General features: G+C 34.9%; 2 protein-coding genes across 2 annotated transcripts; one reads left to right on the top strand and one right to left on the bottom strand.

Moving 5' to 3' along the window:
• Positions 1-818: 818 nt before the first annotated feature.
• Positions 819-4,051, bottom strand: dpcd (deleted in primary ciliary dyskinesia homolog (mouse)). The gene is made up of 6 exons (XM_056475452.1): positions 3,979-4,051; positions 3,486-3,566; positions 3,285-3,400; positions 3,037-3,170; positions 1,522-1,624; positions 819-1,212 (listed from the first exon to the last, which is right to left on the bottom strand). Exons 1-6 carry the CDS (start codon positions 4,040-4,042, stop codon positions 1,108-1,110), a joined length of 603 nt encoding a protein of 200 aa, XP_056331427.1. The 5' UTR covers positions 4,043-4,051; the 3' UTR covers positions 819-1,107.
• Positions 4,052-4,253: 202 nt separating this feature from the next.
• On the top strand, positions 4,254-18,609 carry poll (polymerase (DNA directed), lambda). The gene is made up of 9 exons (XM_056475332.1): positions 4,254-4,307; positions 4,550-4,693; positions 5,769-6,066; positions 6,922-7,045; positions 7,124-7,447; positions 8,193-8,366; positions 12,593-12,721; positions 16,511-16,679; positions 18,038-18,609. The coding sequence occupies exons 2-9, from the start codon at positions 4,573-4,575 to the stop codon at positions 18,397-18,399; spliced, it is 1,701 nt and encodes a 566-aa protein (XP_056331307.1). The 5' UTR covers positions 4,254-4,307; positions 4,550-4,572; the 3' UTR covers positions 18,400-18,609.
• The last annotated feature ends 185 nt before the right edge of the window (positions 18,610-18,794 follow it).

Below are 18,794 nucleotides of genomic sequence, written 5' to 3'. Positions count from 1 at the left end.
TTTGAAGCTGTTAATTTATGAAAAAATGCTTGTTTAATTTTGCATTTACTTATGAGTGCTGTTTAATTTTTTTTTTGCAATATATCACCATCATTCCTACTTGTTTTTAATACATTTTAAGTCAGTTTTAGATCTTGATTTTATTTTCTGTGCACTTGTTATTGCCAAGAACCAAACAGGGTTTCACAATGATGCAACAGAAGAACATTTTTATGTTTCATTTTTTGTTCTTCAAAGAAACATTAAGCAAGACATGCTCCTTATACTTAATAATTGCAATTAATTAAATAATTACATGCAACTCACCCTAAACTTAATCTGCATTATAATATAGTAGGTATATATAGTTAAATAATATTACTCAATAGTATAGTATTCTTCAAATAACCATTTATTCATTCACTTTCTTTTCGGCGTAGGCCCTTTGTTAATCAGGGGTCACCACAGCTGAATGAACCGCCAACTTATCCAGCACATGTTTTACGCAGCGGATGCCCTTCCAGCCACAACCCAACACTGGAAAACACCCGCACACTCACACTCACATACACTATGGCCAATTTAGCTTATTCAATTTAGCTATACCACATGTCTTTGGTCTGTGGGGTAAATTGGAGCACCTGAAGAAAACCCACGCCAACACGAGGGGAACATGCAAACTCCACACAGAAATGCCAACTGACCCAGCAGGGGCTTGAACCGGCAACCTTCGCACTGTGAGGCAATTGTGCTACCCACTGCGCCACCGTGCTGCCCCTCTTCAAATAACCAGTTATTCATACATTTTTTTAGAACCTAAAAAAACATTTTTTTCTTCCTTTATTTTTAAGACTGTAAAGCACTACATCGATACATGTAAAAATAACTATTATAGCTATTTCTAGAATTTCTTTAAAAATAAAAAGCTGAAATGAAGTGAAATTTTAGTGAAATGTATTATTTAGACACAACAAACAATTTTACATCCTCCAGCTCAACATTTTAAATTTTATATCTCAACACGAGATAGAAAGTCAGATGTTTGTATACACAAAGCTTATAGAAACATGCGTAAAGAAATGCAGCCGAACAGCCGCAATACTGCAAAAGCTCCAGATCCACAGCAGTTCACTGAGTTTTACAGTCAATATCTCCTTCACTTGTCCCCTTCAGTTTCTTCAGCTCCCCAAGCAGCTCCTGTTCCAGCGTTAAAATCTCTTTGGGCTTCTTGTACTACAACAAAAGTGAGAGAAAGTCCATATAAAATCAATTGCTGGATGAAATAACTGAGTGCTGAAGCAGACGACGGAGGTGAGAGAAGTTCAGTTCAACCTTCTTTACTTTGATGAACCAATAAAAAGTGACGGAATGGTTGCCCTTTTGATGATCTGAGACCAGATCTGTGTGCTCTCATAGTGAGGATTAGAGCTTTGGCAATCTGGTCCCCGATCCACGCAAAAGGGAAAGTTCCTCTACGTGATGCGGGAAAAAAAATTCTTGGAGAAAGTGATTAAGTGAGACTAACGGTGAGAGTTCACTCACGCTGATGATTAAAGTGTTGTTGGCGTGGGTGAAACTCAAGGCTGTGCTCTCCAAAGGCAACTGGCAACGCTCAAGATCTGGAATGCTGAACTTCTTATAGTACCTGGGAAAATGAGGAGGTGAACAAGAAAATGTTTCTCATGGTTAGTCATTCATCTTCCATTCAGATCAACAGCACCACCTATAGGCTCACTGTAGGGCTATTACAACTATTACACACTTTTCACTAAGGTTAAATCACTAGGACTGAAAACAAGTATGATTTAAAGGCATAAGTCAGGCACTCTTTCATGAACAGCAGATTCAAGGACTTTAAAGCACCATTCATTTCAAATCAAGCAACTTTGTAACTCACACACACAGCATATGTAGCACAATGAAAGTCCTTACTGTACTTGACATTTCATTTACATTAACAATGTCAGAGTAATGACGATGTTTTGAATGTGTAATTTTCAAATAATTGTGTTATTATATTATAATAATTGTGACTGTTTGGAACAGTCATGTTCAAAGAACTTTAATAAAAGTTGTTGAAAGCAAAACTGCTACTATTCAAATGCAGTTTCTGAAATATCGATACAATTTGCATTATTTGTCATAGTTTTTGTTCAATTGTTGAAATAACACCTAAAACAAATTTAATTTTAAATGTAATTCAAGCACTTTCAAGGACCTATGTTTCTTTTAAGTACTTTCCAGTCTTTGAATCCATAAGTCTGCAATTCAGGTGCTTTCTAGAATTGTGGGAAACCTGACAAGTTTTGTTAGAAAAAATGTTAAATGATTAGTGTTTTTTTTTTTCTAACTCTGAGATAATTGAATATAATTAAGTTTAGTAAATAACAAAAATACATTATTACATAATAAAAGTCAAATAATTAAGCCACTTTTTTAATACTTGTGATTTGTTTTTTTATTTTCTTGTTTTGGTTTGCTTAAAAAAAGAAATTACACAAACACACACTTTCAGGTTTTCTTTGCATTCATACTAGCCTTTCATTTTTGTCTTGCTTTTTTATGACTTACGTTGATTTTGCAATAATTCTTAACTCAAACATCCCTCATCGCTAAATGTGCTTGTTGTTTATATGTATATCTATTATTATCATAACTCATGTAAAGCTTATAAAACGTATAAATGGGACAAAACAACAGGCTGTTTACTGTAAAATTTTAAAGAGGACATCATATCCGTTTTTGTTGTGAGCGATGTGAGAATTATATTTGATATTTTAACCAGTCTTTGTTTATTTTTTTTGGTTAATTTCAAGGGTTGGATGGCACAATGCACACTTATTGAATAAATGAACCACATTCACTTTAACTGAACCAAATGTGCCAAGTGTGAATGAATCCTAAGTAGGGATGTAACGATCCACTTACCTCAAGATTCACAATACAATAATCTGCTTTACTGTGATTAAAAAATAAATGAATTCGTCTCAAAGAAAATGTGACATTTGGCTTTAAAATGGTTTGGTCATTTAAAACCTGTTATTAATATTAACTTACTTTTTGTTTGAGGTCCGAATGACACAACATTTTTCCATTGGCTCAGCTGTCACACTGTAGACTTCTAAAGGGTAAGAAATGTTACGGATCCTCCACTGGAAACATGTCTTTGTGTCCCGGCGCATGAATAATGGCTGTGGGAAAAAAAAAAAACTCTAATGAAATTAGCCCGTCTTGCATGAATTCCTTTTTTATTTTTTTGTAAATCACCATCAATTAAGTATTAAAAACTGAAAATGAGCACTCACATTTGAACTGTTCTCCTTTATTAAATCAGATGTAGCACCAGTTGGGCTTGTTTCGCCAACTTCCGAGGTCCACTGCCCCTGTCCTCCAAAGGTGGTTTTATGTCGCCACTTTCGCACTAACGAAAGATGAAATGATGACAGAATTTTAAAATGAATTCTTTTATGATCTACTCAGATGAAGCCAGAAAATAAAACACTTACTGACAAGCCCATCTGTTTTTAGGTCATACTCCTCAGCCATCTCATTGCCATCTTCAAACAGATAATGAACTTTTCTTTTCCCTAACGAGAAAGACACATGAAAAGACATCTTACACTTCACCATACATGCTATATAATGTTAAAGATTTAAAATACACGCAAAGCTTGAGATATTCCTCTTGGTAAATTTACCACGGTTTCATAACAAAGTAAAACAAAAACACCTAAACAACGCTACACGAACCAAAGCTAACACGTGCTATTTTTACAGCAACGTTGGTTATCATACACTATACATACACAATACAGCAAAGCTACAATAAATCCATGGTTTTTTTTTTCGTATGCAAGTTTTCGTGTGCTACTAGTCAGTGCTACTAAGGATAAATACATGATTTATAAAACAAATAGAAAAACTATTCAAACCATATTGGCTCAAATACACACACAGAAGACAAAATATTCTAAAGTAATTTAAAAGACAACTGGCTACCATCGGATATTAAAGCAGTTTTCTTGGCTTTTTTAAGAGTCTCAGTCCACTGGTGAACAGCCATGCTTCCTGCTGATTCATTTCCTCAAACAAACCCACGCCTACGGTTGCCTAGACAACCTCTATTTCAAACAAGCTATTTTATTTTTTTTTATACATTTAACAGATTTATATACAAGATCAAATTTATTAAAGTATTAAATTTTGTTTTAAAAAAGGAGCATGTTTGTTTTACATGTTTCTTTAAAAAAAAATCCAACTCCACGACCCGGAAGTGGATGCGTTTAAAAACATTCGTGTGTTGTTCTTAAAGAAAGGAGTTGAAAGGGGTACGTATGGCATGTTTTAAGTAATAATAAAAATTGCTGTAGAATATGAATATTCGTAATGTTTAATATGTGTAAATATGAATATAACAATTCGTTCATTTGCTTGCTTACCGGAGACAGCGCTGCTGCTTCACCATATAAGGACTTTAATCTCATGAACCCTTCAGCTGAATATTTTTATAGACTGTTTATTTTTATATTCTGATGCCTAACATTACTGATTGCAGTAATTTTCTCATCAGCTCCCATCCTCTCCGTGGTCGGAATGGACGGTCGTGGCCATGGGATTCTAAAGGCTTTCCCTAAAGTCAAGAGAGCCAGGCCTAATGACCAGAAGGACGCGCCTCCTTCCAAGAGGACTCCTGCTGAATCCATAACACTAACAGGTTCATCATTCTCTATATACACCTGAGTTAGGAAACTAAATAGAAAAAACTCCCTGCTTTGCTGCATGGTAATATCTTGACATGGTGATATTTTGACTTGTTTGTGCACTGAATTATGTACTATAAATGAATTTTTAACAGACATTACACGAGAGATTAATTATTTTGATATTGTTATCAACCAGTACTTATTGTAAGTGACACGATAGATAGATAGATAGATAGATAGATAGATAGATAGATAGATAGATAGATAGATAGATAGATAGATAGATAGATGTCAAATACATCATCAATTAGTTAAGCCTGAATAAAGAGCAATAAGAGTTAGAGCAGGTAAGAGCAGTAGTTAACAAAAAAAGGGGGAATAAACAAAACGGGCAGAGCTGTGGTTCCTCAGGATATTTTATTATTATTATTATTATTGTTATTATTATTATTATTATTATTATTATTATTATTATTATTATTTAGCATAATGTGTACATTTTGGCACAGCTTTACATAAAGTCTCTAATTAGTTATACATAATGTATAAACATAACGCAACAAAGTACAAACAGTGCAGACATAAATAGAAAAAAGGAACATTTATAAATAACAATAACATTTAAAAAATATAGAGAAAAGGTTTAATGTGCATTAAATACAAGTATCTGCTGTATGTCATCACTCAGTAATAAATTATAAAAATACATTTTATTACTTTTTATAATTTTTTTGTATTATAATTTGAAGAATCAGATAGTAATATATAAATTAAAATTTCAAAATATTTACTGTGATCCATAAATAGAGTACTTTAACATCAAATTATTCTAGTTCTTAAAATGTTTTTGGAGCGTATCAGCTATTATTTAACTGAATGATATTTTAGTCAGTATCTTCAGTAACTGTTGAATTTAAATTTCATTGTGGGAAAATAAAGATGACTATATATTAGTTTTATGAAGAATGTAAAGTGTATTTATAAATATGATATAAATTAGTTTCTACTACTCTATTCAGAAACACAATCTGCTACTCTAAGAGCATCAAATGCAATTCAAGTGTCTGATTTTCTTTTTTTATTTAGGTACAGTTTTCCAGGGAGTCACTATATACATAGTTCCAGCTGGTATAGGGAAAGCCAGGTGTGATATATTCCATCGGCAAATTACTCAGAATGGAGGACTGACAGTCTCCACATTCACTCCCAGCTGCACACACGTTGTGGTGGATGATTCAGTTGATTTTAAGAGAGCTCTGAGGCTTCTGAAAATAGATACACTGCCATCTGCTGTTCATCTGATCAAGTGTACTTGGTTGAGTGCCTGCATCAGTGAGAAGAGATTACTAGACACTGAAGACTACAGCCTCCTTCCTCCTGAGAGGTAAAGCTCTGGAATCTTGGCTTTAATACAGCAGCTTTCTTTCCTTCCTTCCTTCCTTCCTTCCTTCCTTCCTTCCTTCCTTCCTTCCTTCCTTCCTTCTTTCTTTCTTTCTTTCTTTCTTTCTTTTCTTTTTTTCCTCTATTTCTTTCTTTTAAGCATTATGTATTATAAAGTACCTTTACACCAACTACCAATTGATCCAAATCACTGTGCAGTCAGGAAAGAACCAGGCAGGTACAGTATTTAAGTTAAAGCAACCACCACAGGCATAACAATACATAAAAAGACACAAAACATCCAAAAAAAACTTTGAATAAAACGTATATCATGGACTAGGGCTTGGGAAAGGGGATGGAAAGTAAGTGATTTTTTTTTTAACTAGAGAATTGAATACAGCTAATGGGGACCCTAAATTTATGGACATTTGTTCCATAGAGAGGCAACAATGAAGTCTCGTAAACCAGCTTTAATCTAGTAAATTGGAGAAGACCCAGGTTGCTGGATCTTGGAGATCAATTTGGAGATTTATGTAAAGTAAATGCATTGAAATTTAGACTAAGTTTTAAATACATTTGTTAAGGTTTGTTCTGAAGCTAAAATTGTAGAAATACATATTTAAAGGAATAGTTTACCTATAGTTTTAATTGACATAATTTACTCACCCTCAACTTGTTACAAATCCTGTATTTAGAACATATGTCTTATGGAAGTCAATGCTTACCATCCCATGCATTTTTTTTCTTTTGTCCTTAACTGAAAAAGAAACTGATTTACAGTTTAGAATCGCTTTGAGGGTGAGCAAATGCAGAGTCAAATTTTTTTGGTGATCTGTCCAATTAATGAACATGTCCTCAGTCCCACAGTTGCTGCTGCTGAGAAGTCAAATGAAGCAACAATCCAACCAGTTCCAGAAGTAGCAGCACAGGACCCTTTGCAAATCCTTGACAATCTGGATCCTCATGAAAATCTCACAGAGACTGTAAGAACTTGTGGGAAGGGAGGTAATTGTGTCCATCTGTAAAATCCACATCCACATTTAATATAATTCATTTCACAGATACCACCAGAGACTCAGGAGGAGCACCACGAGGAAGACGGTGTATCTCAAAATGACCTGGAGGCCTTGATCAGTGGCGTTCATCCATCGGAGAGCAACCAAGACCAGAAGCAGAGCTCAGCTGAGAAGCCGGTTTTGCCTGGGAAGTGGGTCTGTTCTCAGCCATCCACAACGAAAGGGGAGAACCATAACAAACACCTCACTGACAAACTGGAGCCGCTGGCCAAAGCCTATACGCATACGGGTGATAAATGGAGAGCTCTGGGATATTCTAAAGCGATCAACGCCCTTAAGAGCTACCACAAGCCCATCACCTCATATGAGGTCAGTTCAGATACAAATATGAGCCTGTAAAAGTTTTCGAGTTCACTGAATTCTTATTTGTGCTTTGAACACATATGGTTGCTGCTTCATGGTGGTTTTCATATTAAATCTAGTTTAAAGCATGCAACAGTGAGAAGTTTCATAATAAATTTGGATTTTATTATACTACAGGGTTGTCGAACACTTGATTCTGATTGGCTGGTGCAATTATTTTTATAGGAATCGCAGGGCTTGACTGCAGTAGAGTTCCATCTCAGTGATTTCAAACGTTACCACAAGCTACAACAGCATAACACACAGACCCGCTGGATATTGACTGAAAAAGAACTACTCTCTGAAAACTGAAAATTGAGTACCGGTTTTGTTATTTTACCAAGTAACATTTTGTTATCTTCTGAAAACACATAAAATATTTTTCTAATACTCTCTCATATAAAGACACACGCATAGAGTAAAGTACTGACGCATACATAAACATACATATTCAAAAAATAAGGGCAGTCAGACTCTATTTTTCAAAAAATGTTTTGCTAATTAAAAGTGTCAAGACATTATATCTATAAACGCCACTCCATTTTGCGCTACTTCACGTCATCACTTCAGGGGGGAATCATTTTAAAGTAATTCAACAACGTTATGTATTCCTTTTCTTACATAATAGATGCTGGCAAATTGAATTGTCTATTAGCAGTTTATAAAAAAAAAATGAATATATGAATATCTTGCACATCCCATCTATTTATAGGAGGCATGTAAGATTCCAGGCATTGGTAAACGAATGGCGGACAAGATCATGGAAATCATGGAAAGTGGGCACTTGCGTAAACTGGATCACATTGGGGAGGAAGTGCCTGTTCTTGAAATGTTCACCAACATCTGGGGTGCTGGAGCCAAAACTGCTCAGATGTGGTATCAACAGGTACATGTTTTTAAATTTAAAATATTTAAAAATGTTAGTTCATACGGTGGCCAAAAGAGCTGAATGTGCTGCGATTTAAGACAACATGTGCAATTTCAAAACATGCCAGCTAATTGAGGAAAGATCTTCATCTGTTTGACAGGACAGGTGCTGCGAATCCTCACAACGCAAACAAATTAATAAAATGCAGTGCATCATCTCGCAACACTTTCAAATAGATCGGAACACAACGGAAATGTTTCAAGGAGACCCTAAAATGTGACAGACCCGGATTATTTAGGCTAATAAATACTATAAAAACAGGAATCAGGATATTAAAATAAAGAAACCAAAAACTCACCTTTCAAAGATCACATACAACTTCATTGAGCAATAGTCATAGTACAGCAGCGTCTGTCATGTTTTGGGTCCCCTTAAAACATTTCCGTTGTGTTCCGTTCTTTTTGTGTGGTGAAAAATAGAGGTAATTTTTTTAGGTTTTTGCGTTGTGATGATTTGCAGCATGTTTGCTATCAAACGAATGAAGCTCTTTTCTTAATTTGCTGGCGTTTTTTGTAATTGCATGCATTTTCTTAAATTGCAGCACGTTAAGCTCTCTCGGCCACCGTAATTTCACCCCAAAATGAAAAATATCTTATTATTTACTCACCCTGATGTCGTTCTTAAACCTGAGACCTTTGCTCATTTTCAGAACATAAAATAAGATTTTTTTGTTGTGAAATCTGAGAGATCCCTCATCCTCTATAGACAGCAAGGTTCCAGCCTCCAAAAAAAAAAGGATATGTTTTGTGTGCACATAAAACAAAAATGACTTTATCCAGCAGTTTCTTCTCCTCACTGTCATTATAGGGCACACATTCAGGTGTACGCAATATATGCAAACACCTAGCATGTATAAATACTGAATGTGCACAATATACTGACACTGGGGAGAAGAAACTGTTGAATGAAGTTATTTTTGTTGTATGTGCACACACAAGTGTTCTTGTAGCTTGATAATGTTCTGATTGTAGGCAGGATATTGCCTTTTTAGATGATCTTTCTGTATTTTTCTGGACTTGAATGATTTAGGAACCTCAGGGGCTGATCACACGGAACGCGCTTTTAAGTTCTAAAAACGCAAGTAGCACCACACTGCCTTTTTTGTTGACAACAAAACAAAAAGTGTGGTGTTGTGAGGCAACGACTGAGTCAGCTGCGTAATGTGCACGAGTGTTGCTGTTGATATTAATATAATTTTTAAATTTAATAATATTGTGATATTCAAGATTTGTGATTTGTACAGCATTGGAGAACTCAAAACAGCAACCACAAGTCTCTCCTCCATCTTTAAAAGTCTCCATAGTTGTCTTGACAACACAAACACTGCTGTCATCTCAATGAAAACCCTGACTCTGCTTTCATTTGATTGGAGAATAAAAAAAACGTGACTGACGTAACACGCTTTTTCCGTTGACTTTTTATGGTGGCTTGAGAAAGTCTTCTGAGACCAATTTTAAAGTGCATCTCCTCCTAAGCCTTTCAAGCTACATACTTCAAACTTTTGTCAGACCTTCAAACTGGTGTGACTTGGGTTGCTATATCTTTTCTACCTGATTCGACTTTCGGTTTTCCGAAAAAACGACCCAGAAAATTCTCAAAAGTCCCATTGACTTAACATTGGGTCAAACTTTGTGAGCTCATAACTTTGAATCAGACTACAGACTAGAGTTTGGCCTCATTCAACTCAGTCTAGCCAGCAGCCAATCACTGATGACTGTTAAACTTACTAGCCACTCCTTAGCAACCAATTTCAGAACCCTAGCAAGTCCCATAGACTGTGACTAGCTGTTCTAACACATGCTAGTTTTAACATCCTACTGACATGCTAATCTTGTTAGAATCATGCTAGCAACACACTAGTAACATGTTAGTCATGCTAGCACATGCTAATTATTGCAAACATGCTAATTCAAGTTAGATTCATGTTAGAATCATGTTAGTAGCACGCTAGAATCATGCTAATAAAATGCTAATTCATGCTAGAATCATGCTAATAACATACTAATTCATGCTAACAACATGCTAATTCATGCTAGAAACACGTTAGTAACATGCTAATCCATGCTAGATGACTAGCTGTTCTAACACAAGCTAATAGTTTTAACATGCTACTGACATGCCAATCTTGCTAGAAACATACTAGCATCATGCTAATGACATGCTAGTCATGCTAGAACATGCTAATTAATGTTAACAACATGCTAATTCATGCTAGAAACAAGCTGATTCATGCTAGAATCATGCCAACAAAATGCTAATTTATGCTAGAATCATGCTAGTAATATGCTAATTCATGCTAGAATCATGCTAGCAACATATTAATTCATGCTAGAAACATGTTAGTAACATGTCAATTCATGTCAGAATCATGCTAATAACATGCTAATTCGTGCTAGAATCATGCTAACAACTTGCTAGTTCATCTTAGAATCATGCTAACAACTTGCTAGTTCACGTTAGAATCATGCTAACAACATGGTAATTCATGTTAGAATCATGGTAATTCATGATAGAATCATGGTAACAGCATGCTAATTCATGCTAGAATCATGTTAACAACATGCTAATTCATGATAGACTCATGCTAGCAACATGCTAATTCATGCTTGAAACATGCCAACAACATGCTAATTCATGCTAGACTTGCTTGTTTCAGGCTTTAATGTGGCTACATTGTTGATTGCAGGGATCGTAAACATTTTTTTAGCCAACTTGGTACTTTTTCAAACTAAATAAACTACTCCTAACAAGCTTTCTCAAGCCACCAACTGCTAGCGCACGGTGTGCAAGGGCAAAAATGCAATGCACAGCAGGTGCACAGGGTGCATAAGCAGCGCGCAAAACGCTCGCGGCTGTTAGTAAATCATTCAAAAAAGGCGCCTCTCGATGTGCGTGTTAGTTGTGATCGGCACCTTAATGTTTATGGAGAAGATTTAACCTAAAATAACTTCATTTGTATTGTGAAGACAAACAATGGTCTCAGGGATTTAGACGTGATGATGAGTTATTAATAACAGAATGAGAATTTTTGGGTGAGATGACTCTTGTAATCCCTAGTAATCATGTAAAAAATTGCATTTGTCCTGCATGGATATTGTGACCAACAATTAAGAATTTATTACCACAACTCATAATTTATTTCCCTTGTTGTGCAGATTCTAATATCTATTTATTTTAGTTATATCATGGCTTTGATTGTAACAAACGAGAGAATAAATTAAATAAAGGGGACAAATTAGCACAGCATGGACACTATTTAACTTAAATCATTTAACAAATAAATGCAGTTTTCCACACTAATACAGTGTGGGCACAAATTATTTAAAAATAATGGTGCAAATTAACTCCATGCGGCCACAGTTTATCTAAAAACAATGGCATGAATTGATACAATTTAACTAAAGTAGAGGATTGAAGGAATGTATTGTATTGTATCACACAATTATAAGTCATAGAAAGCTTGTTTTTTTCACACCTCATCATATATAGTAAAATGGTAAAAAATGAAAGGCATAGTTCATCCAAAAATGAAAATTGTCCCATCATCTTCTCTCCCTCTTGTGGTTTTAAACATTTAGGAGATTCTTTCTTCTGTTGAACACAAAAGAAAATATTTTGAACAATGCTGATTGCGGAAAGAAACTGAAATAGGTTTTGAACAAGTGAAGGATGAGTAAATGATGACAGGATTATCTTTTTTGGGGAACTATTGTTTTTTTGCATGTTATTTTCCACATTGCAAGACACAAAACATGAGTGTTCTGAAGTAGAAAAAGAACAACGACAAATGGGTAGAATAAGTCAAACAATTTGGACCAGGAATATTGCATTTAGGGCCTGTTTGCTCAAACAGTGGACACTTTTTTTTTTTCCTCATATTTCAAAAACTGATTGTGTGAAAAGTCATCTGGCAAAATAAACTGTTAGTATATTACATTAAGAACAGGTCTATGCCAGGTTCGCTCCTCAGTAACTGCTGTTGAAAATAAATCATATGAAATGCTCTTTAACGCCATGTTTCCAAGCCAAGATAGACACTTTTTTTTTGTTTTATTATATTTTGAGCTACCAGTGTTGCAGAACATTTACATCAGCTTTAAACTTTGGAACATACAGTAATATTAAGCAAAGACCATAATGTTTTACAAGTTTAAACAGCTGATTTGATGTCTTTTACTCTCTAGGGATTTCGCACATTGGAGGACATTCGCACTAAGGCCGTTTTGAATCACACTCTAAGGGTGGGACTAAAACACTATGACGATCTCCTCGAGCGGATGCCGAGAAGTGAAGCAAAAGCCATCGAGAAAGCGGTTCGTACAGACCTTATTTTAAATGGCCAGCAGTAAAGAAAACAGCCATATTAAACAGGCATTGAGAAATTAAAATCGATCTACTTGGTTTTCATGGCAGTAAATCATAAAAGCAAATTTCTAAAGCACAAGCTATCAAAAACTAAACCAATTTTGTGTTGGCAGCAGCAAGACTGTCAATCTTTCTCAGTGGGCTGATGGACATAACAGAGATTGTTAGTGAGTCTGTCGTCCCATAGGAAGAGTGGGAGCCCTTGAAAGTTGGCACGTCATAAGTCAAAAGCTACCGAGCTCCCTTACAGAGTCTTGGGCCCTAAGCCAGTTGTTTTCTTACTATTACTTGGAACATCTCCCTGTTTTCCTTTAAACTGACCTGATGGATAAAAAAAAGAGCAGATGAGTGCAGCATGTGCTCTCTCAGCTTGACAGAATGATATGTGGAGCATGTAAACATATGTGCCTTTAGCATTTCAGCTCCACATTACCAGAACTGTAGACACAAATGAGGCAGTATTTTTTTGACATTAATGTATTTTAAACTGTAAACCTGACAATTTTTTATTTAATTTATTTTATTTTTGATTTATTAAATTACAAGTCCAAAGGACAAAAGGCATGTTTTGTATATTGAATTATACAATTAAATAATAATATTAATAATACTAATGATAATACTGAAAACATATTTAAACAAATTGAAATATTGAAAACAAAATATTTAAAAGTTTGGAGATCGCATGATTTTTTAAAGAAGCCATTTATTTGATTAAATCAGTAAATAAATAAAGTAAAAACTGTTAAATTAAATAAAATATATAAATTACTATAACTGTACACAGGGGTGCGATTATTCCGTATAATACATGTACAGAGGAACAGGGGCGTAGCAACCGGGGGGGGGGACGTCCCCCTCACTTTTTGGAAACAGGTTATTCTGTCCCCCGACTGGCCCACACGTTTTATTTGACCTAGCGGCCGCAAGTGTTCTCTGATTTGTTACTTGATTTGAGTGAACGATCACTCAGCCAATCACAGCGCGAATCTCTTCAGCGTCTGCCACGAGCTTCATTCACTTTGCAGTCAAAGACAGGGATGACGCGGAAGGGAGCAACAGCTACAGCTGGGTAAATCACGGTAAATCACTAACGTTACAGAATCCTACTTTTGTTCCGTTTTGAAGTGAGAACCGTAAAGTCCCTGGTGCTGGTTTCTTGTCTGGCGCTGAGCCAGAGAAAGACAGCGGGGTTAAGTTGGTTTTGTTTTCGGCAGTGACAGACGGCATTAACTAAAAACCTCTTACCCAAAAAAGATCTAAACTGTATTCCCTACAAAAAGACAAAGCAGGTTATGTTTCACAGCTGTCTTTCTTTTTTCGCTTGATATTACGAGCACTGCTTGAGCAGTCGCAATATGCGTTTAGCCCATAGAGGTTTAGCCAGAGAGAGTTCGCGCAGACCTACACTCTCAGTATGGGACCGTCGTAAAAGTGCTTCTTTTTTTCGTTTTTTTTTTTCTGAAAACAAGACCAACTTAACTCTGCTGAGAAAGACGTGTTATATTATCACAATTATGCAGCCTTTTTTACGGCCTATTGCTTAATTTATGATTTAGACATGTAAATACACACAAGTACTAGTAAAGCAAGAACCGATGTGTTTTAATCATATCAGATACACATACTGAAAGTAACTACAAAGTTGAATCTACTCCTCTCTAAGTTCACCAACCACTTACTTGCATGTATTTGGGGAGTAATTGGTGAATTTACGTGTTGAATCCTGCGTGTTCTGCTTTTATGAATGACGCATCGGCCGCAAGTACAAATGGCGATGTTCATCTCACGTTACATGTGTAGTATCAACTTGCAATTTTGCAATTGCATTGTAGTATTTAAAAATATTTTCACACAGAGTAATGCTTAATTTAAATGTGTGTGGTTCTGTTTATTTATTGTTATTATTAATATTTTGTAATTATTTTAGAATTTTGGTTAAAAGATTATTAAATAAACTTTATTGCTAATAAATCATTAATCCCTTTTGGGTGACCATACAGCTGCCCCCCCCACTTTTAAAATGGCTGTTACGCCCCTGCAGAGGAAATTATATTTCCTCTGTACATATATTATCTCGGTTAGACACGAGAACTAACCGAGTTAGTGTCGCCATCTAGCGGCGGTTTGTTGATCTGTACATTGCGGTACAATTATAAACCTATTAAACATTATTTAGGTGACTATTAAACCGCTAAACATTTAAACTGATAAAGCAAAAAAAAAACTTAAATTGTGTGGCCAATAGCAATTATTTATATAAAGAATATTTAAATATTTTAAAATTATTATTTCTATTATTATTATTTAAACACAAACACACAGACACACATACATATATATATATATATATATATATGTATGTGTGTATATGTATGCAGTATGTGTGTGTGTGTTTAAATAATAATACAAATAATCTCATCTTCCTTTTTTTGTTCTCTGCTGATCACATGCCTTTGTACATTAACTGCAATTACGATGTTACAGTTTAAAAATAATTATAGATTTGTTTTATTAAAGTTTGTTATTAACTCAAATAACTCAGTTCAATTTAATTAACTTTATGTCTAAACAACATATGTGCACTTTACATTGCATTTTTGTTGGAATCATGCTTTAAAAATTTTTGAAGTTAAATAGAACTGTGTTATTTTTGTCGTGGACGAAATTGGACGGGAAGAGGGCGGTTGAGGAGGGTTTCAGAGGAGCCGGATCTCACATGTTCCAGCACAAATTAAGCCCTGGTTTAATGAATCCTTGTTTAATATAATTTGTAATAATGGAAAATTGGATATTGATCCTAAACCTTTGTTGGTGTTTATAAATAAAACATAAATAAATATGTACATAAATAAAATTGACTACTGCCCGCCCTCCTCCTCGCTCCAGCCTGCAACTGACATCAAAAATAAAATGAGATGCGGCCAGCCACAACATGTTTTTGAGCAACTATCATTGCTGTGCAGTTGCATCTAGACACTTGTGGTTTTGAACCGCCACCTAGTCGACATCTATTGTACCACACATGCGTTTTTATTCTATGTGCGTAAGTGCTCTATTTTTACTAAAGCTGTATTTTTGTAAATATTCAAGGGTCATTTTATTATTATTATCAGTTTTATACCACCAGTATTTTGTTGTACAAACACTTCTTCATGGCTTACACGTTATGCTGGTGGTGTGACAAATATGATAATTTTGCTAATATTCAATTCAAATAATCTCATTTAATAGATTTTCCTCATATGCACATGAAGATTTGCATAAAAACTATGTACATTAGAAAAATTGTATTGCTGGTTGAATTGAACTTGTTAAACATTTCCTCTCTTTGTTGTAGTTTTACAAAAAAGGAAAGATATTGAGAATAACAATTGACAGTAAAGTTACTTAAGTTACCCAAACTGCTTTCTGCTGTTCTTACTCTACTGGGACAATACAATTGGTTGGGACAGAATAATAATTATTATGCCTATTATTTGTAGTATTTTCATAGCAATTTAAACTCCCTCTTCAATATGTACAGCAAGAAGCAAAAAGCTGGAGTTTTGACTGCATGTACTCTGTAAAAGAATGACTTATGTCTGTTGTCCTAAGATGCATCAATTACATCAGGCTTCCACTTTTTTCTTGTGCTTGAATGTTAAATTGGCCCTACTATGAATTGTCAGTCACTGAAATGGCCCCCTGCCAATTTGAGTTTGAGACCCCTGATCCAAATGTTTTGTCATGGGCAGGTGAAGGACGCAGTTCACAATGTGGACCCACAGCTGCTGGCCATGGCGTGTGGTTCGTACCGCAGGGGCAGGAGCACATGTGGAGACGTGGACGTTCTCATCACTCACCCGGATGGACAATCACACAAGGGGGTTTTCAGCAAAGTATTGCATCTCCTTCATCAGAGTGGTATGCCATGTTATTATACAGGAAAACATATTTCGTGATTTACACCATTTACTAAAATTACAAGTAGTGTTGTTTTTATTTATTATTCTACAAAGACTTAACATCTATTAAATTACTGGTGTTTTGTTGTAGGTCTTAAATACTTTTAAACAGGTTAAAATTGACCATTAAACTCTACCTCTAAAGCTTGATTTATATGTTTTGCCTTTGCTGACAGCATGCGCATTCAGAAACAGACCTGGCTTTTTACTTGTAGTCTCTTTGATTTCAATTATCCTGTATTTTATTGTGTACTATTTATATCAAGGGCATAATTTACATGACGAAACTGCAATGAGGTAGTTAATGCATGGAGCCACTAATTTAAATAATTTGATTATTTAAAAACTGAATATATTTGTCAAATTGTGTTTGCTTTTAATACTCCCACTACAAAGGAAGCAATGAATGCCATAATAGCCAGTAATGAGATTATTAATTGTAACAGAACAAATATATATGGATCTAACTTATAAAATTATTCATATTAAAAATTAGCATTTTATCAAAGTCGACAATATTTCCAACTGAAGTGAAATATTGAATAGTGGGTGGAGTTTTATTTTTAAGCTCATAGTCTCATCATTGGATGGGGTGTGGCTAAGCATATTTCAAACAAGCTGTCAAACTGATGTCATTAGAGATTGTACTGACATTCAAGAGGTTAAATGGTTAGATATTGCATGGATTGAGTGTTCAAATATCACGTATTTGTATGCTCAAAGTTAATTGCTTCAAATGGAAAACTTAGTTGAAGTCAAAATTATGAACCCCCCTGAATTATTAGCCCCATTGTTTATTTTTTTTCCCCAATTTCTGTTTAACTGAGAGATTTTTTTTTTCAACACATTTCTAAACATAGTAGTTTTAATAACTCATTTCTATTAACTGATTTATTTTATCTTTGCTATGATGACATTAAATAATAGTTTACAAGACAACGTTACATTTAAAAGCTTAACTGGCTCAATTAGTTTAACTAGGCAGGTTTGGGTAATTAGGCAAGTTATTGTAAATGACGGTTTGTTCTGTAGCCCATCGAAAAAATATATAGCTTTTAAGGGGCTAATAAATTTAACCTTAAAATTAGTTGTTTTTTTTTTATTAAAAACTGCTTTTATTCTAGCTGAAATAAAGCAAAGAAGACTTTCTCCAGAAGACAAAAATATTATCAGACAAACTGTAAAAACTTCCTTGCTCTGTTAAACAGCATTTGGGAAATATTTAAAAATTTCATAGTCTAAGAGTCATAAATTAGAATATTTTTACACCTGCAGAAACTCTAAATGACTATTTTATTAAATTTTGGCCCCATCCAGGTTTCCTGACTGATGACCTTGTTAGCCACGAGGAGAATGGTGAGCAGAAGAAGTACATGGGCATCTGCCGGCTTCCAGGTCCTTCACAGCTCCACAGAAGACTTGACATCATAGTAGTGCCCTATTCAGAATTTGCATGTGCTCTTTTATACTTCACTGGCTCCGCCCACTTCAACCGGTCAATGAGGGCATTGGCTAAGACCAAAAACATGAGCCTATCAGAGCACTCGCTAAACTGTGCTGTTGTTCGGCAGCGTGGTGTGAAATTGGTTGCGGGAACTCCTTTACACACGCCAACAGAGAAGAATGTTTTCCAACACCTGGGCATACCTTACAGAGAACCACACGAGAGAGACTGGTGATGATGAGGCAAGATTTACTCAGTTTGCATATGACTGCAAGTTTTACATCTCATGTCATAATTTTTTTTTTTATGAAATCATATTTGTTTTTTTTTTAAGTGGGTGAATACTAAGGGTTATTTACCATAGAGATTAATTGAATTAGAATGTTATATGGTAATGAATGGAATCTGTGTTTTTAAAATAACATTGTTGTATGATTAATGCTGCTTAAATTATTAAAAGGTCTTTTCAATTGCCTTTTAAAGTTAATAACATTGCTTCTTATATTTTGTCAAAGATATCAGCCATTACTTGTGGTTTCATTGCGATACTATAATCTGTTAATAAAGGCCACCTTTAATATCTAATTATAACATTTGTATGGAACCAAAGGAAATGGCTGCGTGTTCATT

The sequence above is a fragment of the Danio aesculapii genome, chromosome 1 (genome assembly GCF_903798145.1).
Source record: "Danio aesculapii chromosome 1, fDanAes4.1, whole genome shotgun sequence".
Classification (NCBI taxonomy): domain Eukaryota; kingdom Metazoa; phylum Chordata; class Actinopteri; order Cypriniformes; family Danionidae; genus Danio; species Danio aesculapii.
Note: the sequence above shows the minus strand (reverse complement) of the source record. Positions and strands in the feature narration are given on the sequence as shown.